The 26715-nt window shown below is 34.1% G+C and overlaps 2 protein-coding genes and 1 long non-coding RNA gene across 4 annotated transcripts; 1 reads left to right on the forward strand and 2 right to left on the reverse strand.

Annotated features, from left to right (window-relative positions):
- Window positions 1-1466: 1466 nt before the first annotated feature.
- Window positions 1467-5920, reverse strand: LOC147763455 (uncharacterized). 2 transcript variants are annotated; one of them, XR_015332899.1, is made up of 5 exons: window positions 5757-5920; window positions 3555-3647; window positions 3004-3105; window positions 2511-2595; window positions 1467-2021 (listed from the first exon to the last, which is right to left on the reverse strand). It is a non-coding gene; the product is annotated as an uncharacterized LOC147763455 (long non-coding RNA). The 2 variants fall into 2 exon arrangements; XR_015332900.1 differs by lacking the exon at window positions 5757-5920 and having other exon boundaries at window positions 3004-3121.
- LOC106169570 (uncharacterized) lies at window positions 5896-19123 on the forward strand. Its single transcript, XM_087004867.1, has 22 exons — window positions 5896-6063; window positions 7385-7495; window positions 7888-7953; window positions 8506-8599; window positions 8802-8881; window positions 9174-9265; window positions 9426-9644; window positions 9992-10178; window positions 10431-10503; window positions 10643-10832; window positions 10963-11125; window positions 11428-11955; window positions 12144-12274; window positions 12511-12661; window positions 12834-12901; window positions 13170-13344; window positions 13753-13951; window positions 14227-14286; window positions 14516-16126; window positions 16606-16770; window positions 17092-17238; window positions 17474-19123. The coding sequence occupies exons 1-22, from the start codon at window positions 6061-6063 to the stop codon at window positions 17590-17592; spliced, it is 4632 nt and encodes a 1543-aa protein (XP_086860993.1). The 5' UTR covers window positions 5896-6060; the 3' UTR covers window positions 17593-19123.
- LOC106169598 (adenylyltransferase and sulfurtransferase MOCS3) lies at window positions 19067-26606 on the reverse strand. Its single transcript, XM_013549097.3, has 13 exons — window positions 26413-26606; window positions 25144-25291; window positions 24416-24508; window positions 23946-24066; window positions 23688-23762; window positions 22991-23108; window positions 22666-22774; window positions 22225-22287; window positions 21803-21966; window positions 21435-21482; window positions 20647-20743; window positions 20140-20223; window positions 19067-19683 (listed from the first exon to the last, which is right to left on the reverse strand). The coding sequence occupies exons 1-13, from the start codon at window positions 26497-26499 to the stop codon at window positions 19532-19534; spliced, it is 1359 nt and encodes a 452-aa protein (XP_013404551.2). The 5' UTR covers window positions 26500-26606; the 3' UTR covers window positions 19067-19531.
- Between the last annotated feature and the right edge of the window lie 109 nt (window positions 26607-26715).

Below are 26715 nucleotides of genomic sequence, written 5' to 3' on the forward strand. Positions count from 1 at the left end.
TTTGGTTTTCTAATTTGAGCTGTACGTCAATCCTATGAATCATTCTTGTAAGTTAAAAAAATAATAATTAACACAGTTTTCTTTTCATAACGTTTGTGGTGACAGTGCACAAAGTAGGCTATTTGTCAATTTTGATGCAATATTACATAATAATTAAAGGTATAATTACCACCAATTTTTAATCATCTTCTATTGATAACAAGGACATTTAAAAAACTGATTACCACAGATGAAAATGTCTGGCAAAGGTCTTCAAGCCCAAGGAAGTTCAAAGTCACACCTCGAAAATGTCAATATATGAAAACTTTAATTCTAGCAAAAAACTATATAATGTCCAGAGAAGTTCACCAATAAGACACGTTTTCCAATTGAAGCTGTATTTTTGTCGAATGTTACTTTTCTGTAAGTTTGAGAAGAGTAAGTGACATGGTTTTGATCTAGTGGTCACTATAGAGACAGTGCCCAAAAAAGGGTTTTCTTCAATTTTGATGCAATATTACATAATGCTTAACAGCATAATGACCAACAATTTTTAATAATGAAATAAAATTATCATGGATATTAAGAAAATGTGACTAGCAAAAGTCTTCAAGGCCATGAAAGTTCAGAGTCACACCTTGACAATGCAAAAATGTAAACAAGAGATAACTGTACTGAAATGAGTTCATTTCCATTTTAACACCTTTTTTTACAAAATGGTCCAATTAAGCTAATTTTCCAACTGGATCTGTATTTTAGTAAGATTGGTCACTCCTGTAAGTTTTAATACAAAAGGCTTATTGGTTTTCCTTGAAATGTGTTATCAGTGTTGCATATATGCTGAAAAAAAAAAAAAAAACAGCATAACTTTTCAAAAAATGGCCCGATCATGCTTATTTTTGAACTTGACTTGCTTATCATGAATATTCATCAGTTCCATAAGTTTCAAGCCATAAGGTCAAACAGTTTTCCACTTATCATGTTATCAGTGAAAGTGCACAGCTATGATGGCGATGGTGCAGCGACGACAGTTGCAGTGATGGCTATATGTATAGACACCTCTGTGTCTGTACATAAAAACACTTTGTATTTAAAAATGTCTCATTAACAAAAAAATCTTCTAAAATGTATAAATATAAGGGACCATGGGTTTTTCCATACAAGGCTTCTTCAACAGCACCAGTGCAGGCAACCCATAACTTTTGTCACTGCATTTTTACATTACCAATATGTTTTGAAAACCTTTAAATTTTTCACCTATTCAATGACACATTCCAAAAAATCCTCCAGAAAGTCTAAAATTATAATTAAGAATTTTATATTGAAGATGTGTCAAGCAAAATTCTGAGAGCTAGCACTGTGCTGAAAGACATGCATGAAATACTCAAGGGTAAAACGGATCCACCTTTAGTAAGGATGGATTCTCCTAGTTGCTATGTTAAATTATTCAATAAACAAAGTTTTTCTCAGTCAATTACCACACAAAGTGTTTTCTTAATATCTTTATTGAGAATAACTTTTAAGTGATTCAGGTAGATAAAAATATAAATAATTGGTTTAAATTCATATATTCAATAATAACAATTGTAAATGTTTAAAATTCAGATATTCACATGAAACTAATATTATAACTGACACTGATAAGAAATATATTTCATTTTACAAATGACAAAACATGTCTAACAGCAGTCATTTTATCCTTCATTATTAATTATCACCTCTGCCAAGGAGGTTATCTTGTCACCTCTGTTTATCGGTCTGTTTGTCAGCAGCCTAACTAAAAAAACTATGATTGGATTTTGATGAAATTTTCTTGTGAGATCAGAAATGGTTAACTTATAAAGTGTAATTTTTTTTTTTGATGACCCATAAGTTAATCAATGGTTAATTATTACTAAATCATTTGTCTTAGCGGAGGTCTGCACTCTATGAGTGCTTTTCTGGTTATTTCTATATTCTCTGACAAAGATTTTCTCTTCAATTTTACATCTCATCTGGACGCGTGTCACATAATTTCTATTGATGGCTTGTAGCACTTGACACTAAAAGTAAAATAATTTAAAGATATAAAAACCATCATATGTTTCATGTGTTATTAGAACTTGTGTTATTAGAACTTGAAGTTAATACATGTTTGTGATTAAACCAGTTGCTACAACAGCATGTTACAAGGTAGTGTTATTTATAAGGAACACATCTCCTGATATTTAAAACATAAATTCCATAACTTTTCATTTCTCTGTTTCATATATGTAACCGGTACATTGATGTTTCTACATATTGCCATTGCCTGTCTGTAAGAGACAATTCCCAAAGATATTTAGATCGATCTATCCCTCTGGAGAGTCTCACTAGATTGTTGTCACCTTAACCGGCTTAAACGTCTGTCTCTCCTACTAAAAGCTGTAAGGTGTATGGTGTGACTACAGAAGCAGTATCTCAGTGTATCTGAGATAGGTTGTCTGTACATTTGTCAGCTGTACATATACCATCTGCAAATTTGGTTTAATATCCGTATGTTCTCATCTTACCTGGCCACTGCAAGTTTAGTCTTTCCTCAGCTATACTTTGGAGTTTCCTTGTAAGTGCCTGGTCCATCTCAGCAAGAGAGTCAATCTGTAATATGCCAAATAAATTGTTACATACAAACATATTAAATATTTATAAACATATTGCTGTTTGTTATAATGTCTTATAAAAGATCTTCAAAATATAAACAGTTTCATTGAAAAAGTTCATGAAATCTCAATTTATAATCTGGAATAAATAAAACAGAAAATAACAATCAATTTTGTTCTTTGCCTTTGCCCAGCACTTCAATATAAAAAAAATGTTTAACTAAAAGTTTGCTAATTTTCGGCCACTGAAATGACGGTGTAACTACCATATTCAGCCAAATGGGCACATACGTGTATGACATTGTTTACAGGCAGTATTATCACGTGGACTGATGACCAAATGTATAGAATAAATCAAAATAATTTTATCTTGTTTGTATAGATATACCCTCTTATTACATATTACCCCTAGGATCCTCATACACTTCTTTACAAATTCTTCATTCTCACTATTCCTCATGACTGCTACCAGCGAATCCTTCACAGTATCTACAGCTTTGAGCTGCTTCTAAAAGAAAGTACATCTGTTTTAAAATTACGGATTTGCTGCTCAAGCCTGAAACTGTTCACATTCCTGAAATAATATTCATCATTTTTTTATGTATCACCTTATGTGAGGCTTCAACTGAAATATTTTTACAGACTTTTTGCAATGTGTTTGTTACAATAATCTGCTTTGAATTCTACACATATGCTAAAATTTTTCTATTGCAGATATACTGTAGTTATAACCTCAGCATTATTAAACACCAAAGTAAACGCAAGTGATGGTTATTGATAATTGTGATGACATTCTAAATGTGATCTTATGGTGGTGATTCATGTATGACTGAAACCCTGGCCTTGACCAAATTACTAAGGTGATATGGGCTCTTTCTATAATATCTAACTGTCCAATGCCAAGAATAAAATACATTTCCAGAAAAAATGCCATGGTGTCAATACAACTGAACTCACATTTATTACAGGTTTATTAGACTGTCCTGACATTATGTTGGAAATCTGAAGTCCCTCAGGCTTGTGTCTCCTGTCTGATGTACTAACTTCATTCTAAAGAAATAAAAAAATAAGCAAAGTTAAATAAAAATTAACAACAATAATAAAATACATGATATTTACCAGTAAACTATTTTCACATTGCATTATACCACTACTTTCCCCCCCCCCCCCCCACTGTTAAAAGGGATAACAATTAAATCTTTAAATGATATTTAAATTCCACAATATACACACATTGTAAAAAATACACAGAAATATAATAAATTCCATTTTACAACCAAAATGGAGGTTATTGCAATTTTTTTTAAATCTGTGCTTGCCATTGGACCACATGGACCTTCATACATAGCTACCCCATCGTAAATCTCTTAAGAAATTATTTTTAAAAACACACTTTTTCATAAACCATTAGAAAGTATGGGAAAATTGTCATTTATCTGTGGAAAACCGTTTTATGGCACTTCCCACCTTAATGAAGAGTTGTTATGCCTTTAATGGTAAAAATAACTGTGTATATACAACCCCGTGTATCATCTTTTTAATGTCAACTTGTTTGAGTTTTTTTTTATATAGTGGAAATGGAATATCACTGCCTACTACGTGTACATGTATACATGTATGTACATGTAACAACTATGTAACATAAAATAATAATATAAAAACTGTTTAAATTTTAAAAAAATAGTTGAAATCGCAGTAAGCATCTGTTTGGAACTTTTAAAACTACATTTAGAATCTCAGTATGGTTGAAGTGAATAGATTTTTTTTAATGTAAAAATGGTTTTCAACAAATTGACCCAAACACATTTCAACAAGGTCAAGTCAAAACGAGGGTATATAATAGTAAATAGGTCAGCACTAGATCATATACGGCAGCGGGACGGAAGTGAGTAATCCAACATGGCGGTCCCTAGCGACGAGATGCTAAGGCTGATAGTCGAATGTTGTAGTGCCGATCAAAACACAGTTCAATTTTTAATCGTATAATAACTAGGAATATAGCATATAATTTTTATTTACTTTTTAATTTATCTTTTTATTTTTTTATCGTATTATACCTAGGATTTTGTAAACTTTGCGATTTGAATAAAGTAGATGAGTTCCACCTCCTGCTAGAGTGCAAAGCATATGATTCAATACGCGATCCCTTCAGAGGGCAGCTTTCAGAGTTCCTACCCCTAGGCGACTTCAGCTTTAATGAACTGTATAATTTTCTTATGGGTGCTCAAGACTTAAATATTCTTAGAATGGTTATGCGTTTTGTAAATAGATGCTTCCAACAAAGGGAACAAACCCTCTCTTATACATTGTACTCTTTTCAGTGTTTGTATTTAAATTCATCGCCTGTAGATTATCATTACACATTTTATATATATCACTTTATAAACTCATTTATTAGTATTATTATACATTTATCTAATTGGGTCTAAATGCGTTTCCACGTCCTGCAAATTTACGTATCTGTAGCTGGAGTTGTCTGTTTTACCTCTATGATTGTACTTCGGCCCATTTTTAAACACGTATTCATCTATATCGCATCAAAATCATGTATATTTATTCATTTACTTATTTGTACTCTGCTATAGTTGTACTGTCTTTGATTGTACCTTAATTATTTGTGAAGGTGTATCAATAAAGAATCCCTAGGGATATAGCATACATGTATATTTTCCTAGATATTTTGCTGTAAAACTACATCCTATAAATGTCTCGGCGGCGCCACTCGGAGCTACTCGGATGTCTCCGCACTCGACAATAAGTATGGTTAGTCTGGAGCTTGCGGAATGAGCCGAGGATTGCCGATTGCGGCGGCGCTGGGGGGCGCCATGTTGGATTACTCACTTCCGTCCCGCTGCCGTATATGATCTAGTGCTGACCATAGTAAATAAGCTCATAAATATTCATGAGCTTATCAGTGTCTCCAAGATGATGAACTGCAACCCGGTTATCGCCCTTATAAACATTTTCGTTTCCACTCTGCAATAACTCTGACTTATTAGGGAGCTTTCTTTTAATCTCCTTCATTTTTGTCTTTTGACTCTATTTGAGTTCGGCAGCAGACGTTTAATTTATCTTATGACCAATGTATTTGGCAAATAAAACACATGGCACATATACGTGTGATCAAAGAAATTAAAAATGTACAATTATTTCTATCACCTAACATTCACTTCTTTCTTTACGTCATCCTCTTATTAGTTTTGCTTTTGGTCACTTCCGGCATTTTTTTTTTCGTCCACCATTTTCCTTCGAAGAGAATGTTGGGAAAATTTGGTGATCCACGTGACTTTCGTCCAATCAGCTGTGGGGACCCCCAACACAGGTTGTTGTTCATCCTAAAGTCAGAAGGTGTTTACCATACCAGAAAAATTACGATCGAGAACCGTTTTGAATCCATGAGCCAGTTTTTGGCGTGAGGACAGAGTGCAGAGTTCACGAGAGAATCCGACAACCTCTCCGCACTATGGTCAGTACTGTTTTTATGTCATTATTGTAAACGAATGAGTTCTCCGGTGTTCATTCAATGGCGCTCGCCGATGAGTGTTAAACTTACTATGGGTGCCGAGTGAATGGTAACTGTCAACCGTTGTTAAAAATGTTAGTTTTTGCACATACGTAGCACCGACGTCATGGTATTCCTTAGAATACTAAGTGAAAACGCCTTTCTTTAAAATGCTGAAGTCGTTTTTAACGAAGATATTGTGGCTTGTTTACTTCGGGCAGCCACGTAAATAACAAATTCAGGTAACAATGCCCTTCACCTACCTGAACCAGTCTGCCATTTTTGTTATTAAACGATTAATGATTGCAAAGTTTAAAGTCATTTTCTCTATTTACCTTACAGATTACAATAGTTATCCAGGATGTTGAAAGAATACCTTTTATAAATAATGTCAGCTTTACATTATCATTGCCATTGGTTTGGCTGGTATTGTCAGCTGTTGAGTTTAAAGAAGGGAAAGGCTGAGCTCAAAAAGTAGATTATCATCTTTATAATCATCCTCTTTGGTTTTCTTAGCCTGTTACTGATCATTACTGGTTCACAGCCAGGCTCTTCATAAAAATAAAGTTGTGCAGGTGTGAAAGAGCTGAACTTCCCAAGTATTTCAATGTCATTGGAGAGGTTCTGATGTAATCATGCCTGCTCCTCAATGGAAATCATATGAGATAGCCCATGGTCGCTTTACTTACGAGGAAATTTAGTGAGATTTTGCAGAAGGAGATTTGAGTTGGAAATAATGGCAGACAAATGAATTCAGTGCAAGTATGCATAAAAAACAATAGAATCTAAGTTTTTTTTTCTGTTTTTTCCTGAAGTTCTGTTGAATTATAGTCTTTTGCACTACACTATGCATTCATCACATTGTGTTTTACTTTTGTATTGATTCCTAAGGTGGCATTCTCAGCAGATAATGTTTCACTCTTATTAACCACACCTTGCAGATTTGTACATGTTTTCTAGTCTTCTAGTCATACAGTGACATAAGTCTTGTTGTAGGATGTGTTAAATGGTTTCCATTGAAATACTGGCTCTGCAGATGCCAATGCAGGACAGTTCTACAGATTCCAAGACTCTTGGCTAATCTATCTCAGTGTAATGTGAGGACTTATTCTGCTCCATACTCAGAAAAACTGGCATCCATGTTGTCCACAGCCTTTTTGCCATGAAGTGCTGATATAGGTGTGAAATATATTTCTTTTGTTGTTATATGCTTTTCATAAATCCATTAGTAAAAGTGTTGATTTTATGTCATTTTTAAATAATTTACCAAAATCTTTTCTTGTAGGCTGCCTCGGAACCTCCATATTTACCTGTAGGAACAGAAGTGAGTGCGAAGTACAGAGGAGCATATTGTGAAGCTAAAATTAACAAGGTGACAAGATGTGTGAAATGCAAAGTAAGTGTAATAGGTTTTAAATCTTGTTGAATTGAAATAATGATTTTGGAATGGTTGTTCATTTTAAGGGTCCAAAAATAAAAGAGTAGCAATGTAAGAAAAGTATCTCAACATTCCATGTCTTTTATCACAGGTCAACTGATGTACGTCACATTTTACTTTTTTATTTTTGTTTTTCATTTGTTCTGGAGCATATTGCAATGAATAACAGATCTTTGTCTAATGTTACCAAGTCAGTTCCCTCTACACCTCTGATTTGCCATAAAGAAATGAACTTGTTCAGTCAGTTTGTTATGTGTGGTGTGTGGTGTGTGGGAGAGAGAAAGAGAGATGTGAAAGGTTATTAGATATATGCTGCCATCTGCTCAATGTGTGCATGTTTTTTTTTATAGATTTCAGTAAAAGATAACAGTGCTTTGATGTTTGTCTCTGATGATGCTGTAAAAGGACCACTGAAGGTGAAAACATTTTCCTTATTTGTTAGAATGATAGGGCATTGTGATATGTAGATTGTTGAATAGACATTTGCATGCTCACTTGTTCAGATTCATCTTTGAGGTTTATTTACTTGCTCTTCTTTATCAGATATATACAAACTGTTTATGCCAGCATATCTTACATAGTGCCAATGCCAACTGCAGAATGAAAAAAAAATCTGTGAATTCCGCAAGTATATTCAATATCAGAAACATTAAGCATGAACATTTTGCAGATTGTTTCATTTTGACAGTAAGAGTTCATTCAGCTTTTCATCATTGATATTTATGTATTTTTACAATGTCGTGTTTGTTAATGTTCTTGACTTAACCTCATTGGTTTGGAGTTAAGGGTAGCTTATAAGTATATTTAGTAATCAGTATTTGCTGCTTAGGAAAATTAGTTGCTGGACCAAAGGTCCAGCCTTCTTAAAAAGTAGCTGGATGGGAAAACTTCTCCTCCCTTTCTGAAAGTTGTCGACCCCGGGCAGATGGTCTAGTCTTAATTTCTAACACTGATGGTAATGTTACTAGGTTGGAGCAGCAGTTGAAGTCAAGCAACCAGATAGTGAGCAACATGTTGAAGGGACCATACTTTCCATGAAAGATTCTAGTACATACCATGTTGGTAAGTTGTTTTTATGACTTAAAATTAGATGTGAAAACAGTATTAGTAGGAAAGTGATGTTTGTTGCATTGAAAATATTCATGGAGAGACTAACATTATTGTGTTCCAAATTCATTTAAGTCTATGAAGATATGCATATTTGAGTTACAAGGTCATGTTTTCATTTTTTTAACAGTAAGTTTTTTTTTTCCTCTCATATTAGTGTTTGATGATGGAGACCAAGCTACCCTGAGGAGAACTCAGTTGTGTTTGAAGGGAGAGAAGCACTTTATTGAAAGTGAAGTAAGTTTTGCTTAAGATTTCAAGTTTTAAATTATTATAGTTCTTTTTTTTAAAAATAGCTTTATCATTTTTGGTATATATTAAAGATGCATACAATTTACAATTATTTGAGTTGTATAAGAAACTAGTAGAAGTGGTTTACATGTGTTACTGGAAATCCATGCTCCACCGATGCTCGGTTCGTATGTACCTTTAAATTTTTATGAATGCAAAATATTTGAAATATTAATGGAGATTGCAATATTTAACTTGTACGTGGGATTGTTCTTCATATGAAAGTGTTTTGTTGTAGACTCTAGACCAGCTTCCCCTTACCCACCCAGAGCATTTTGGCACTCCTGTTATGAATTCCAAGAAAAACAGAAAAGGCAGGTCACAAAAGGGGTGAGTACCTTGCACAAAGGGAAATTTGATCAAATTTTCTAGGTATTACACTTGAACAAAATTCATACTTTATATCTTATTGAATAAACCTATGCAAATGTAAAATATTTATCTTCTCAAGTTATCTGCATTATATTCTGCATCACTGTTTATATTCTAGTGATGAAACTGAGAGTGAAAGTGAAGAGGAGAGTCCCAGCAAGCGTCCAGCCACAAAGCCCAAGTCTGATGACTGGGTTGGTAAGGTGGTGTGTATCGAGTCGGGAGACAAGAAGAAGCCATCCTGGTTTCCAGCCTTAGTGGTTAAGCCAGGGGCACACAACACAGAACTCAAAGGAAGAACACAGATTTTGGTTCGATCTTTCAAAGATAATAAATTGTAAGTGTGTTTTTTAGCAAGAAAATTGATTTGTTTAAAGTTGGGGCCATTTATCAGTACAAAAACTAAATTACATTATATTTTGTTTGCCATGCAGGTGTATCACCTGAGCTTATCTGTCCTAGTTACACTTCAGTATTATTTGTATTTTTACAAAGTTTGAATGTGCCTCTTATATTTATACTTTGAATATGATAGTTTCATTTCCTGAAGAGAAACAATTTGAAAGAACCGTTTGTAAAGTTAATCTTATATTCCTTATATTGTTATGGTTTATAGTCTTTAGGTTTTTACCTTCTCTTTTATTGCAATATAATTCATCTTTGTATTGGCTCATTTTGATACAGTTCTGCTGTCACAAAGAAGGATGCAAAGGATTTCACAAGTTCACTGGTCACAAAGAATGAGGACAAGTCCCTGAAGGTTGCCCTGGAAAAAGCCCAGTTATATTTGGACAAAAGAGAGCTGCCCCAGAGCTGGGATAAGGATGCTTTGGTGGGGTCCGACAGTGAGTCTGAAGAGAGTTCTGAAGAGGTAAATATGGTTTAAATGCAGTCTATGAGCACAAAACCATTATATAGCCAGATAAAAATTATACTAATAATGCTCTATACAGCAATTTATGGTCTTTTGTTCTCAAAGAGCCTTTAACATGATTGCTTTTAATTCAGAAATTCATAGCTGAACAAAGCTGACAACTGTAGTTAATGTAAGTGCTTAAATTGTTTAAGCTATTTGTTACATTCTACCAATTTAAAGTGAAATTGAATTTTGGATGTTTTGCAGTCTTCTGATGATGAACCTAGTGAAGAAAAGGACAGATTTGTGGCACAGTTATACAAATTTATGGATGATAGAGGTGAGATTTTATATGCTATATGAGTGACATAACTTTGAAAAAAACTAAGTTATATCCTTAAGTTTTACTGCTTTTCATTTAGCATGTTGGTAGAAGAGTAATCAGGTAATAAGTTATGCCACTTTTACATTATTAACAGGCACTCCTATCAACAAAGCCCCATGTCTTGGTAGCAAGGACTTGAGCTTGTACAAGCTGTTTAAGGTTGTACAGAATTATGGTGGCTACAACAAGGTGACCAGTCAGTTGAAATGGAGACTGATTTACTCCAAGATGGGCCTTCCTCCAAGTAACAGTGCTTCTTCTCAGATACAGCAAGCATATAAAAGGTATTAGTAGGAGCATATTAACACGAATTTAACAACACTCTTGTATGTCACCAAATTAAATTCACCAAAAAAACAAACAAACAAAAAAACAAGAGTAACCCCTTTGTTAACCAATACTTTGTGGTTTTAGGTATCTGCATGCCTTTGAGGATTTTTACCGCAAACTTGGAAGCAGTATGGGTACCATCAGTAGGCCAAGCAGAAGCAGGAATAGTTCAGGAAGAGGTGGATTTCTGTCATTTAGGGAGAGAGAAAGAGAAACTCCAAGATCACCAAAAAGAGATGACAAAACTGTAATTAGTTTAATGGTCTTTTTGTGCTGAAATTGTTTTATTAATCATCACATTGTTAATGTTGGAATTTAAAATATTAATTTCAATTTCAGATTAAATATTTGTACTGGAAATATTCTTTTGGTAACTTTGGTATATCTTATGCAAAGAGTCATTTTATCCCAAATCAGTGAAGAAGTATTTTAAGAAATCGTACTTTTTCTGTAGCCAACTTAAATTGATTTTATTATTTGACAATTTAACTTTTATTTTGCTTTTCTCTCAGAATAGATTTTTGAAATTGTGTCATTTATCACTTCCAGAATGTCAAAGACCAAGATAAGATGAAAACAAAGGATATCAATTTGGAAAAAACTCCAGTGAAAGAAACTGATGCTGAGAAACAAAAGGAGAAAGCTCAGCCCATTGTCAAAAAAGCTGACAAAGAGGAAAAGGAAGAAAGTGAAGTGCCAAGGAAAGAAACCAGAGGTCGAAGGCTATCCAAAGCTGTTGAGGCAGAGGAGGACAGTCCAAAGAAGCGAATATCAAGGTCAGATTCTCGGGCACAAATTGAAAATAAGAAAACTGAGCCAGATGACAAGCGAAGCACAAGGTCAGACAAACAAGAACCTGCTGAGAAGAAGAAAGATGAAAAGAAAACTCCAGTGACCAAGTCAGAAAGCAAGTTTACCAAGCCTGAACCCAGACCAGACAGTCCCAGGCGAGGACGTCCTCGCTTACTTGACAAGAAGAGCCCTAAAACCAGTAAAACGGATACAGAGTCAGATGCAGACAGTGTGAAGACTGATATTGACAAGGACGAAGAAAAGGATGAAGTGCGTGAAAAGAGGGTGAGTAATAAAATCTGACTCAAGTTGTGCACAATGAATAAATGTATCAGAAGAACACATTCACACTTTGATTGCTTTCTTATTAGTCTATGGAAATTTACTGGTTCTCAGTAAAAGGTGGGAAATGCACACATAAATGTTACAGTGGGAACATTTTTCAGGATTGCTAAATATTTAATTATTTTTAGGGACGAAGGAAATCCAGCCGGCTAGATGATGAAGATAGCAAGGATGGTAAAGAAGAGGAGAGTAGCAACACAAGATCTAAGAAAACTGCAGAAGAAAAAAGCAAAAAGGCGGAAACAGAATCTAAGAAAAAGTAATGTATATTCTTAAATATAAAAATGATAACAGTTAGAAAGAAGAACTAAAATAATAATATCTCAAGGAATAAAAATTATTTTATATACCAAAGAATGTATGCTTATAGATTTTAATAAAAGTTTAACGTACATTTTCAGTTGAAAGACAATTATTGTCCTTCATCTTTTTGAAAAGTTGATCAAAGGCTGATTGTCTATAACTGTATTGCATGGTGTTTTCCATTTATTACAGTGAAGAGAAAGCTAGTAAAGTTAAAAAGGAAGCAGAAGATGAATGTGAGAGTTCGGGCAAAAATGATGACCCTTCCATCTTGTTCCCTATTGGCACTAGGGTCAAGGTCAAATATGGAAAAGGCAAAAATCAGAAGGTTTATGAAGCCAAGGTACAATATCTTTATAATGAAAAATGATTTTAAATGACAGTAATTTTAAGTGAATGTGATGAAGAATAAAACCTATTGTTTCTTTGATTGCAAAAATATCACAGAAATTAAATATCACATTTGGATTGTTCTTGTTAAAAGTGCTCAGAGTTTCTCCCTTATTTCTTCTCAGGTGACAGATGTTGATAAGGAGGACAGTCAGCGCATTTACTGTGTCCACTATTCAGGGTGGAATATTAGGTATGGCCAAGAGGGGATATAATTTACAATGAAATTTACCTAAATCTCTTCAAATATTTTATGAAGAACACAAAACCTTTAATATTCAAATCTTCCAGACTATGAAAGAAAGGTCTTTTACACAAAGAAACACAGCTGTTAAATATGTGCACAGCATTATGTTTTTCAGTTTTAGACTGGAATTCAGATTAAATCTCAATTTATAAAGCTTGGCTTCAAAATAGTTCAGCTTATGACACAAATGCAATGATTTTTTATTAACCTTAAGGTATGATGAATGGATCAAAAAGGAACGTTTAGTGTGTGCTGTGGAGAAAAAAGATGGTAAGAAGAATCCTCCCAAACCAGCTAGTGTAGAGCGTTCTAGTCCTAAGCCCTCTCGCTCCGACAGTCCAATAACCTCGGCAACACCTCCAGGTTCTGCATCACCAGCATCTGGCCAGGTAGGTAGTCTTACTTGTTGCAGGGAGGGAGGGGTCCAGATGTAGTTCTTCCATGGTTTGTAGTGAAAATATATCTTTTAGTAGTAAGCTGTCCGTTATTACAAATATAATCAGAATTTGCCTTATGTATTTCCAAATTGTAAGATTTACTGATAAGGCAAGAATAACATTAGCCATGGAGAAGTGTGAACTTCTAAACCTGTTTTATATCTATTTATTATTTGGAGAAACTTCAGCTCAAAGTTTTTTTGCATTAGTGAGACATTTTTTTATTTATTATTATTATTATTTTTTTTTTTCAATTTTTGTTAAGATGTTGAAAAGTCAATTCCAACAAATAAACATTAAGATCGAGGCTGAGACTGGAATGTAATGGCTACTTAACTTCAAGTTTTTCACTTTTTCAAGTCGTCATCCTTATCAAAGAAGCGTGGTCGACCTGGAGCTGTTGGCAATGACAGGCCAGATAGGCACACTTCACCTGTCGCCACTTCTACTACTGAAGCGAGAATGTCCCGCAGTCGGTCTCCTGCCTCAGCTGGAGTGAAGGCTCCGAGACCAACAAGGTCAACTAGTATAGATAATCCACTGGTGGATGGATTGCCTCGTAAGTACTAAGCAAACCATGATGAAAGTTTAATAGAATTTTTGTTCTATGTGCCATTCTGATTGTTTTTAATGGGTCTTTTAGCTCTTTGCTTGATACTCTAGTACTCTTCCTCAACTTTTAGGGTGTCAACTAAAGCTCATTGCAGTTTGATTTATAAATACATAAAAAATGGTTTTTATATTTTGCAATTTGATTTGGCGCAAAAGGTATTTGACATAAGGCGGCTCATTAGAATTACAGGAAGATGTTTATTTATTTATTTTTTGTTATAGCAAGAAGAAGGGGTAGGAGAAGCTCTGGTTACACAGAATCATCTGAACAGCTGTCACTGGGTTAGTATAAAGCATTTCATTGAAGATTTATTGCCACTGGAATTTGTTAGTTATTCCTAATATGAAAGTGCTTCAGATTTTCTCATTTGTAATTTCTATATGTATGAGAAGGTAGTGCCAGAGAAACCATGCCCACTTTTTTTCAGAGAAAAAAACATTTTTTTGTTTTCTTTTTTATGTAGCATATTTTAAATTCCAATTTATTTAATTGCATTTTATTTTTGCTCAGTGTCTGGAGAAGAAGATGGGAATATTTCTGATGAAGATGAGAGGGAGGAGATTTCTACCACCAACAAAGCCACCAATAAATCTTCTTTACCAACTCAAGAGGACCCTGTGGAAGACAAGTACAAATTTGATGAAGTTGATGAAGCCACCATAAAAATTGAGCCACTTCAGCATGTTCCTAAACGTGTAGAGCCAAACAAAGCCAAAATAGAGATACTGGAACCATCAAAAGTTAAAGAGAAGAAGCATGAAGAAATGACTACTGTTCCAATGAAAGCAAAAGATGCCAAAGCCATCAACATTCACAAAGAAAGTGAGACAGCAATGATATCTGGGCCAGAGCAGCAAAAGAAGATTTTACCAGAAGAAAAAACCAGAAGCCATCAACAAATTATATCTACAAAGAGTGAAGAAAAAGATGTTGAAGAGTCTCAAATCAAGACACGTGATAGATCTCCCAGCAAAGTTTCCACAGAATTAAAGGTGGATGCAATGGAGACTGATGCAGCCAAGCCTGAGAAGAAGGAAACCAAGGCGAAGGGGAAAAGGAAAGAACCAGAAACTGATAAATCAATGAAACCTACAACAAAAAGGAGACGTACATCTTCGGAATCTAAGAAAGAAGACCCCAGAGAAGAAGAAGCAACAGCTGTGAAACCCAGTGTTATCAAAGAGGAATTAGAAAACAATGAACAAAAGTTCGAAGAGTCTGCCAAATCATCCGAGGAAGATCAAGGTGGGAAATCTGATACCAGTAATAAGTCAGACAAGAAGAAGAAAAAGGATACTAAGACCAAGGAAGATAAACCAAAAACAGAACAAGACATCAGTAAAAAAGATAAAACACAAAAGACCATTAAGACTGAAAAGACTGAGTTTGTTACACAGCAAACTCAAGAGAATGAGGAAGAAAAATCCACTAAGAAAAAAGGAAAAAAGAAGAAAGCAAAACAAGACACTGAAGAAAAGGTCAAAGCAGAAGAAAATAAGGTAACAGAAAAGGCTGAAACAGTTGCAATCAGTGAATCAAAGGATGTGATAAACAGTGCTGAAAATGACAGGTTAGCAGTGGCAACTTTGCTGGCCCAGGCTTTACCAGTGGAACATAACAAAGTGGAGTGGACAAACACTGAACCAAATTCCCCCAAACCCTCCACAAGTGGTACACTCCAAGCTTTGTCAAATGCAGCTGCTGGAGTGGCATCTGCTTATTCGCCAGCAGCAGCAGTTCCTTCCAGAGTAAGAGCAGAAACCCCTGAGAAGGTATCTGCACCCAATGTTTTGCTGGAGAACACCCCACCCATTACTCCCGAAGGATCACCCAGGGGTGAACACGGCGTGGGTGAAAGTCAGCTGAATAAGAACAGAAACCTTCCACAGGCAGAAGAGAGCATGGATACCTTGGATGGAGAAGGAAGTGCCATTACTAAAGGGAGCGAATCTCCACACAGTTCTATTGGGTCTAATGAGGCTGGAGGCTCCAGTGATAACATTACTGGCTCGGAAACCAGTGTTGAGCCCACAGGGAGTAAACGGAAGCATGTGTCTGAAGAGACAACTTCCTCAAAGAAGAGAAAAAGGAGTAAAAGACAGGCAGCGAAGGCAAAGCAGGGTAAGTGTGCAGGTGTCATGAAGGGAGGGAATGTGAAACTATTGTGTGTTTATATTTTTGTGTATAAAGTTATGCAGTGCAAGCTCAGATGCTGACTGAAGTGCATATAACGGATATATGCATTTTCAGTTTAATTAATAAGTTTATATATATATACTTGTTAGATATTGTGGCAGATGTCAGCATTAAAAAAATTTCTTATGAGTTGAAGTATTTGTTGTGCTGTGATGCTGTAATATAATATGCCTGTGCTAATTGTAGGGGTTGAACTACCAAGTTGCTGACATCTTGATTGCCCCAATCTTAAATTGTACCTACTCCCTGCACACATTATTTTGTTTGCACTGTGTGTAAAGGAGAGGAAATGTCAGAATTACTCAAACTCCTTGCTGAAGAAAATTGAATATTATATTGTGAATAGGAAATCACATGAACCATTTACTGGTGTGATAAGAAATCTCGATTCATTTTCATTGCAGCTGCTAGTGATAGTGATGAAGCAGTGACAACAGAGAGTGTGGCACTGACAAGCCCAACATCCAGCACAGGATCTTCCATACGAGCTTCCCCTACCAAACGCACAGAGACAGCAGGCAGACGACCAAGATCACCAAACAGACCTTCCAAATACAATTTTAATCTGGGTGAGATTTGTTATAGCTTTGCATCAGTCTAAGAAAAAAAAGGATCAGAAGTACAGCATACAGTTTTGCTTTGGTTAATTTTGTTGCTTTTGTTATGCTGTGATTACAATTTATTTTATCAGAATAATTCTTTGAAAGTTTGGTATTTTGTGTAACACGTTAGTTTACCATATGAAATGTGAAGGAGCACATTGTTGAATAAGACTTAATTATTCTATCAAAACTTATTAATTCCAAGGATTCGGTCAGTCTTATAATGAATTAGCTTTTACTGTAATTGATTGAATGTAATTTTTTGATATTTTGCTTCATTTTGTACAGAGGTTGGAGCAGATTTAGAGGGAGAGAGCAGAATCAACTTTTTACAAGAAAAGCTTCAGGAAATTCGCAAAATTTACATGTCCCTGAAGTCTGAGGTGGCCTCTATCGACAGAAAAAGAAAGAAGCTAAAAAGAAGAGAGAAAGAAGGTATGTGATCAGTTTGTCCATCAAGTCTTGTTTTAGGAAATTATATTTTGACCACATTTAAATTGTGGATTAGCTCAATACAATAACAAAAAATGAAAGTTGCACTTAAAAATGACCCACATGCACAATATCAATCATTTCCTGCTTTTGTTCTCTACTTATTGGCTATGTATTGTGTTTTCTTGTATCACCAAGTATTAAAGACAGAAATGATAAAAATGTTTTTTTTCTGTAGCTCATGACAAACAAGAGCAGCAAGAAAACCCAGAACCCGTATCATCATCCCAAGGGACACAGCAACAAGTGCAGAAAGAACAAGAGCAAATTAATCTCAATGAAACATTGTGTTCATAGCATAGAATAAGTTTCGTGTTCAGCTTTGTGAACTATGTGGTAGTCATTATATGTGATTTACATAAAAGAGTGGGTAGAATCTGTGCCAGCACTGTAGTTTATACATGGTATCGTTATACTACTACAAGTTTACAAGTTACTTTGGGGTTTTCAACATTGTATTCCATGAATTTGGTAGATCTGTTGTGCAGCATGTTAAAAAAGAATGTGTAAAAATGTTTTGGAAAAATTGATAGACCAAATTGCATAAGATATACATTTGGAATTCCTGATGTTAACTTAATGAATATGTGCAACCTCTAGTCAAGAAAGGAATACATGATCAGGGTCGGAAGGATTTCTATACATTTTTGGTGCTGCTGCAACAGCTATATTATTGCACAACATGAAGTTCATTTTTTGGGCTGAGAATGTGCAGGTCTGTTTTCAGACCCTCCTTCGATGAATATTATCATTCCTCACTTATGTGCAGACAAACGTGTCTGTACATATTGCCAACACTGTCCAACCGTATAGCTAAAGGAACTGAAGTCATTAAGATTTCTTCTTATTGCCACATCTGGGGAAATTTTTGCCATTTTATTTCAAACTCTCAGTTAAAACTTGTGGACTAAAATGCATGTCAAGGTCAAAATTGTGCTTGATGTGATTATTTATTATTAATTTCTTTTTGGACATGTGAACAAAACATCATCCAAATATTAACTAAAACTGAAACCTATTGGGTTAAAGTCCGGGTTATGTAACATGGTTCAGAAAATGGTTTCCTAGTAATTTTGTCTTTGTGTATTACTGCCCTCTACCACTTCCCTTTAAACCTTTAAGTGTCCTGTACAGGGTTCATTACAGGTGCAGTTACTCTACGTTTTTTCTTACTATATTTTAAATCGTGATGTTTTGTCTGTACATTTTTTCAGCTTTAGCTGGTTTGATTTTTAAAATGTCTGAAATCAAAGAAAATTGTTGCAAGCAAAAACATTAACTTAGCTTCTTTTTTAGGGGGGATGAAGATCTTATTGGCTGGTAGGATTTGAAAAGTTAAAAAGTAATGCAAGTTGATGAAACCATCAAACTTGGAGAGGAAATTGTCAGTTGGTACAAAGTGAAATATTTTATTTTGTATACTTTTGTATCTAGTATTAGGCAGTGCTTTAAGCACTTCTGTCTGAGAGCGAACATTTTGTGAATTATAGAGTGAAAGGTGGGATTACATATTTATATACATGTTTGTATATATATGCTCATTTAGAAAGTTGATGCCAGTAGGATATAAATAATGTAGAGGAATATACTTGTCATGAATTATTGAGGTAAAATGTTTTAAAGTGTTCTTTATCTTTTACATTATGTACTGATCATATGTCCTTTATCCGTCTTGCCCTGGAATATAATTTCAGTTGTTTCTTACAAAGTATGTTAATTATATTAAGAATAAGGAGTAAAATTTCTACAAGGATAATCTTGATGCATCTGGTTTTGTAAAATGACATTTATTTATTCTTTCTTATTAAATAGAGCATTTTATCTCCTATCTAGTCTTCTTGTTGTTGTTTTGCACCAGTTTCAATTGAAGATGTGACTACTAAAATATTAATGGCAAAAATGCACTCACAACAAGCCACCTGAAGCTGATAAAAATGTCATGACATAGAGAATAAAGGTAATTGCAATAAGAAAAACGCTTGTAAATGAAAACTATATGTTGCAGGAATTTCATCTTTGAGTTTCCATGGCAGCCAACATCTTGATTTTTGGTATTATTTGTATGGATTGTTGCATTCCTATATCTGATACTTCCTGAAAAATAGGCCCTTATTCCCTCCTACTAATATAAGCTGGTATGGTTCAAACATACAAAGGAATAAACAAGATGCATGAAATCCTTGCCAATCATGTAATTTAACCAAAATGTGTCGCAACAAATTAAAGAAAGTTTATCTCAATACACTGGAAAGTCTGTATCCACATGTTTGGCCCAAGCATGAAGTCCTCCATAAATGTCTTTAAATTTGTGTGGCATATCTTTCAGCTTTTCCTTCAATGCCTTCACAGCTTCTTGGGAGTCATTGCCCCTTCTACATACTAAATATACTGAAACATGGAAGAAAATTCAAAATCTACAATTTGCAAATTAGATAAACTTTAAGTGTATAGATATGCTCGCATTATCCATAAAAATATACATTTTTCAAAAAATGTAACCATTAAAATTATTGCTTATGCTACTATCTTACAACTGAACTTTTACATTCTAATGTTAGGGTCATTCCACAAAAAAGTGAGCATTTGAGTTGCATCAGTGTGGCACACATTTTTGAGAACTGCACACCCTTTTTATAACACTTTATTGATTTATTTCCACTGGAGTATTACAGAAAAAAAAGGCAGTAAAATAAGGGGGTGAGTTAATATTATGCAAATATTACACAAAATGTATTATCACTGACATGACACAAATATTCATTTTTTTGTGAAATGACCCACAACCCTTGAAAGATGACCATATGAAGGCAAGGAAGACATCAAAGCAGGGATCAGTGCACTGACCTGGGACACTGTCATCAGTTTCCTGTAACTTCTTCCTCAATTTTTCCAGACATTCCTCTTTATGAATGTCACCAATAGGAATGTCTGTTACAGTGTCAAGGAAAACTTAAGCCAATACAAATGCTAAGATAAAGCAATGGAATAAAACAAAAACAACAAAGGAATAGGAACAGTACTACCAATTTTCTTTCAGATCCCTATCCGTTTCTCTCTTTCATTCTCTTCAAAACTAGTTCAGCCAAAGATGGAAGAAAAAGAAACCCAAAGTGACAGAATCATGAGGTTATCATTTACATGAAGACCCAAGGTTACAAGTAAAATAGAACAAAAACATCATGGCTACTTCATTTTAGCTTGTTAGTGGTCATTTGAAAAAAATTAATGCAAAGGCTCCTGTGGGCCTAGGTAACAAATCTCTTGAATAGAAAAATATTTTTGTAGACTGAGAACATCCTAAAATGTAGCTTTAAAATAGCTTGTCATTAAATAAAATGGAAGCAAGGATACTCCAGGCTCCTGGCAAACTACATATCTCTTGTTCTACTGGTAATCTGACATCTATCAGTAGATGTGGTAATTTTTCCTTCACTATGGATTGGTATTCCTGGAAAATGATGAAAAATATCAGTTTTAACTCTAACATCTAAAAACCTTTCTTAACTCCTACATCTTTACTATAAGAATAAAAAAGTTAGTTGTATGCAAGTTCCAGGCCCATGGTCAGCAATTTCAAAAGGGGGGGGGGGGGGTCTTTTTCTGAAAAAGTGGACCTTTTACCAAGAAACTTTGTCCACCTAGAAAAAATTTTACCCAGAGAGGTCATTTTCTCAGCAAAAAGGGCAGTTTATTCGAATCCCCCGAACCCCCACCTTTCTACAGGCCTGAGTTCCATCAATCTATTAATGATTAACCAATACAAGATCTGTTTGTTTTACATTATGTGAAAAAATGGATTACTGTAAAGAGAGAAGACAGCTTTTATTATCAAATTTAACAGATGCTGCAACTTTTTAGCATTATATAATTTAACTGTTCAAACTTAATGGTTTAAAAGATAAAAACAGCAGTTCAATGTCATACATAAAGGCTCCAAATGAAGAGAGATGGTTGCAAATTTCTATGAAGTGAAATTTAAGAAATGATATGGAATACAGCACATGGTTTTGAACAGATGAATATTGTTAAGTTAAAGTGGGACATTAAGGGGAAAGAATTGAAAATGTATCTAAAATCATTATTACAGATCTTACCAAAGTAATAATTTGCCCTACTATACCTGAAAATGTCTAACCTACCTTGGCACTTATTCTATCTTCAGGTTTCAACAGTTCGAGACTATGTTCCTGGCAATAAAATAAAGGAGAAATGTTCTTTGTCAAGTCAAATATTCCTTTCATTCCAAATGTATTGCTAACTTCACATTTACACTTTGACAAAGAATAACAATGTAAAATGTCACTGTGTTGCATTTGGATACATCATCAAAAATACAATACACAAATAAAATTACTAAAAAGTTTTAAAAAAATAAAATTTAGCTCAATTCTGTTCACACAAAATGTTTTCCTGCTGTATAACATACTAATCTATTCAGGACGTAATCTTGTAAGAATATCAAAGAAGAAATTGCAATATGTAATTCTAACAGACCAAGTCAACTTACCTTATCATTGGCACGGGAACCACAAAACTGTTCATAATCAATAAGCTTTGTTACTGAAGGGTTATCCCCACAAACCACACAACTTTGCTGTCTGGGTCTCAGTTTTATTGTTCTAAAGGTGCCCTCAAGACCATCAAATAGAAGCAACCTTTGAGAATATGTGTCTTAAACAGTCAAGAATATGTCTGGTCATAAAAGTGTTTATTTTTCCAAGTAAAAAGAGAATCAGAACTGTATTAAACTGAAAGACTGACAAAAATTATTTTCAATTAGCTGGAAATTCACAAATCGACATTATGACTGTGAAATTGAAATTAATAGATTTATAAAATGCTTATGTTGATTGCAGACCAAAGGAACACATTAAAAAAAGACATTTTTATCTTTGCTCAGTAAGTTTGAAATATTAACTTAAAGGATACTTCCTAGACTGCAAATCACTTTTACTGCTTCCAAGGCCTGAAGACATCCTATAATTCCTGGAACTAAAAATACTCAAATCTTTGACCCTAATTGAATAAAAAAATTTAGCATGCATCAAATCCATTTAAATGGAATGAGAGCAGATAATTAAAATCAACTCTGACAAAGTTCTAACTTTCTCAACCATTCTTTGTGAAATCTGGAAATATCAGGTTTCAGAATGATAAATAGTGTAAACACCATCAATTCTTTTGCAACATCTCTACATTCCGTTCCAATACTCATAATATTAAGAACTGAGTTAAACACTCCTGTAAATTTGGATTGCCAATAACCATTTAGTCTACAGATATACAAAAGTTTATCTATTATCATTTGGCTGATAAAAGAATGCCAGTGAAAACATAGGGAAGCAGGCAGCCCTGATCCCATGAACTCACTGACTCCTAGCACTCCACCATCAGAGCAATTAGTGACAGTCTCAGGGGGAGGTGGCGTGGGGTATAAACATCTGTAGCATGGACCATCTTGGTAATTGTATACTGTAAGCTGAAAGCATTCATTTAACAAAGTTAAAATGAAAAACTGTGCTGAAAAAAACAAGTATTTTAATTCTAAATTTGTGCAAATCACAAAATGTACAAAATGGTGCTCTTGTACAAACTAGGCACGGCAATTATTGCATTTGTTCATGAAAAAATAATGATGAAAAATATATTCTCAACACTGAGAATATAAAATTACGTATAATAATTATAATTATACCTGTCCTTCAAATCTGAGTGCACTTCCAGAGATCAAAGGTTTCTTGGTCATGATGCATGCATCATTCAATAGGTACCTAGTGGCCACATTGTCAGTGCAATCCAACACTACATCATATCTTGATTTTCGTTAAAGAAATTCGAATTATTTCACGTTTGAATGAAGCATGTGATCAGCAAATAATGTGACATATTGCACATGTATTTGCCGCAAAAAAAATAACTTTTCACTCATAACAATATAAGTTACAAAAAGCATAAATCATGAAAAGTACTTCTTCATTTAGGCTTCGTTCACATGCAATGTCTATTTTCTAAATTCTATTTTCTATTTGCGGTATGTCTTATGATCACGGTCTGTGGCCTGAATATCCCGCGGCGTAATTACTGGCAGCGCAAACCAGTTACTATAAGTTACTATAAGTAACTGGCTCGCGCTGCCAGTAATTACGCGACGGGATATTCAGGGCACAGACCGTGATCATAAGATAGCGCAAATAGAAAATAGAAAATAGACATTGCATGTGAACGAAGCCTTACTCTCTCCACATACATATTTCAAAATTACATGAAAAACTAACATATGAATCTATTCAATAACAAATAACAAGCTTAACTTATATCATTTATACACATATTGTGTTCAAATTTAATCTTATAAGTAAGACTCTTAAAGAATTATAAATTTAAAAGGATGCTGCCTTAAGAGCTGTAGAGCATTCTGACTATCTAATTGCATATGGTAAGGAATGCACCGCACAGTGGAGTTAAGCCTGAAAAGAAATGCTTACAAGTACATACTTTGTTGAAAATTATTTCTATTTTCTGTTCAAAAGAAGTAAAAAATCCCTGACAATGTCTAGTATAAAAGACGTAGCAGGAGAAAAGCACTTAAAAGATTATTTCCTTTAAAATCTAAAATCATATATAGACTAAATTCTGCATTATTTTATTACTGATTGCATCCAAAGGCTGCAGAAGATGACTTAGGGACAGAAACGCGTTGCTCTGTGTGTAAAACCTGCCGATGGAGGTTGCTTAATTCCACTGTATCATAATCCAACAGCCCAAGACAACCTGGAATAAATATTCTTTCTTTACTATGCAAATTCCTAGATCATTCTTATCAATTATCTGATATAATATAATATAATATAATATAATATAATATAATATATGAGTATATCAAATTTATTATATCATTATATTTTTGCATTAATTAATATCCAGTCACAAATGAATACCAAAATCAATAATAAAACTTTTTAATATATTAACCATACCAAAGAGAGCCCACAAATGCATCACATGTATCATATAGAGCTCAATAAATTATCATTATAGTCAGAATTGTTTGTCACTGAATTAATTCAATAAAATGGGGTTTACAAATCTACAAATGACTCATATAAGGAACAAACAATACCAGTGCCTGCAGCAGCAAGATATAGTGCAGCCGGACACCCCAGGCCTCCAGCACCAACTATCAGCACAGATGCATTAGCCAATGCCAGCTGCCCTAGAGCAAAACAAAACAAAATATATATATTAAACTTAAGAGGGTATTTGTTTTAACTCACTCTAACACATTTTGCACATTACTGTATACTTATCATAGTTCAAGAAAGCTTTATAGATAAGTGAGGATCATGTGGTTATATCTATTCAATGTGGTGAGCAAAAAATGTCAAAATGACATTTCGTATAAATTACACATGCTAGCAATCAACAAAGCCTCACAGTTATTTAGCAGAAAAACAAACCAAAACAAAACAAAATCATATGTTCCTGGATAGAAGTAAATATGTCTTTCTAACTTAACTGTTTACAATTGAATTACATTAGAAAATCCTGAAGAGCCAAAAGTCATTCATGCTGATAAACTGCTTTTGATGTTTTAATATATATAATAAAAACAACATTGTAAATTTGTAGAATGAATAAGTGGTTTTCTTTTCATAAATTAAATGATGGAAATGCAACCAAAGAGATATTAATCTAAACAAAATTCAAGTCATTCATAATGTTGCACTGTTCCTGCGCCTCAAATGACAGTTTCATTACACAATTTATATGCAAGATTTAAACTTAACTCTATGTTAAAAATGTGAAAAAAAATGACATTCCATGGCACTGTAAGTATAAATGGTTTACCTTTTACGCCAACTTCTGGCAATATCAGCTGCCTGCTGTACCTTGCAATGCTTGCATTACTTAAAGTTTCACATGGTATATCTGGATGGCTGACATTTGTATCTGCACTGGTGAATGGGAGTGTGACATCCAAGTTGCCAAGGCCATCCTAAAGTTCATTCAATATTAAACACCCTTATATTTATTCATAATATTTGATACAAAACACACACTATATAGTATTATGAATAATAATTTCTTACTTAAATTGCTTAAATTACTGTTTTGGTAAGCAACTGTAATTGGTTTGAGCTACTTCCACACCACAAACAGAACAAATCATTTTTATCATGGTTAGATAGTGGCTACTCTTTATGGTATTAATAAAGAAATAGTGGCTTGAAAGGTGTGACTGTGATAATAAGGACTTTCAATATAGTATCTGAAATATTTGACAAAGAGTGGAGATCACACACTTATGACAGGTTTTCCATTTATCATAACAGAAAATGTGAAGACTTTTTGTATCCCCAATTTAAGATGTGAAATAGCCATTATAAGGTAATGTGCCACGAAGAAAAGTGTAAGGCAGTTTTTGTGGTCAAATGAAAAATCAGAGGATGCTTTCCATCTGAATGGAAATTAACTCTCTTGTCCAATGAAAAATGGTAAAATGGTTTAAGAGTAGCATGGAATATCATGTGTTAGCACTCTTATTTATGGCTAACACAAATAGTACATATCAGAATCCGTAAATATAGGAGTACAAAGCATGAAACTTTGTAGTATAAAAGCCTTGCCTAATATTGGTACAGCAATAAAAGTTCTTTTGCATTCGATCAAATATGCCAAGTTTTTAGAGTTTTTAGTGGGGCCATAGCAATAGTCCGAAGGTTCACTACAGTATATACAGTACATGTACATGTAGAACCTTCAGACCAATGAACGCATGATTTAAAAAACAATGAAATTATACCAATTTTTGGACCAATGAACCTTCCGACCAATGAACCTCGGACTATCGAGACGCCCCCATTATTAGCATTTAAGTTTTTTTTATTTTCAATCAATATTATTTTTCAAAATCTCTGTTGCTGCTCTTACTGTATTTGTACCAGTTGTGTGTATGAAGTCAATAGTGTAAAAAAATAAAAATGATATGAATGGAATTAATAAGGAAATTGGCATCCAGAAACTATGAGAAGTTCTCGGCAAAAAAGTAAAAAATTCAATTGAAATTTAACGTTATGAAAATGGACAGTGATTTGAAAAATGATAAGAATGACAAACCTTTTCCCGTAAAAGTAGATTAAGTCTGTTAATCTCTTTTGTCTTTTCCTGGAGTTGTCTTCGCAATTCATGAAGTTCACTTTCCATAATTCACAAAAATCACCAGTGATAAAAGAAATAAACATGAAACATGCGGCAACCCAACGAGATGACAACAGAAACCATGTGTTTATTAGGAAACGAATCTTCTCAAAGGAAGAGCTCAGTTTGCTTAGTTCCCTGAAATTCGATAGAGAGTTGTGAAATTGAATTTTTCAAAGGACTTCTTGGGAGTATTTTATTGATGTTTTTGTAATTTGATTT

Source organism: Lingula anatina, chromosome 2 (assembly GCF_051362555.1).
Source record: "Lingula anatina isolate TDL-2025a chromosome 2, LinAna3.0, whole genome shotgun sequence".
Classification (NCBI taxonomy): Eukaryota; Metazoa; Brachiopoda; class Lingulata; order Lingulida; family Lingulidae; genus Lingula; species Lingula anatina.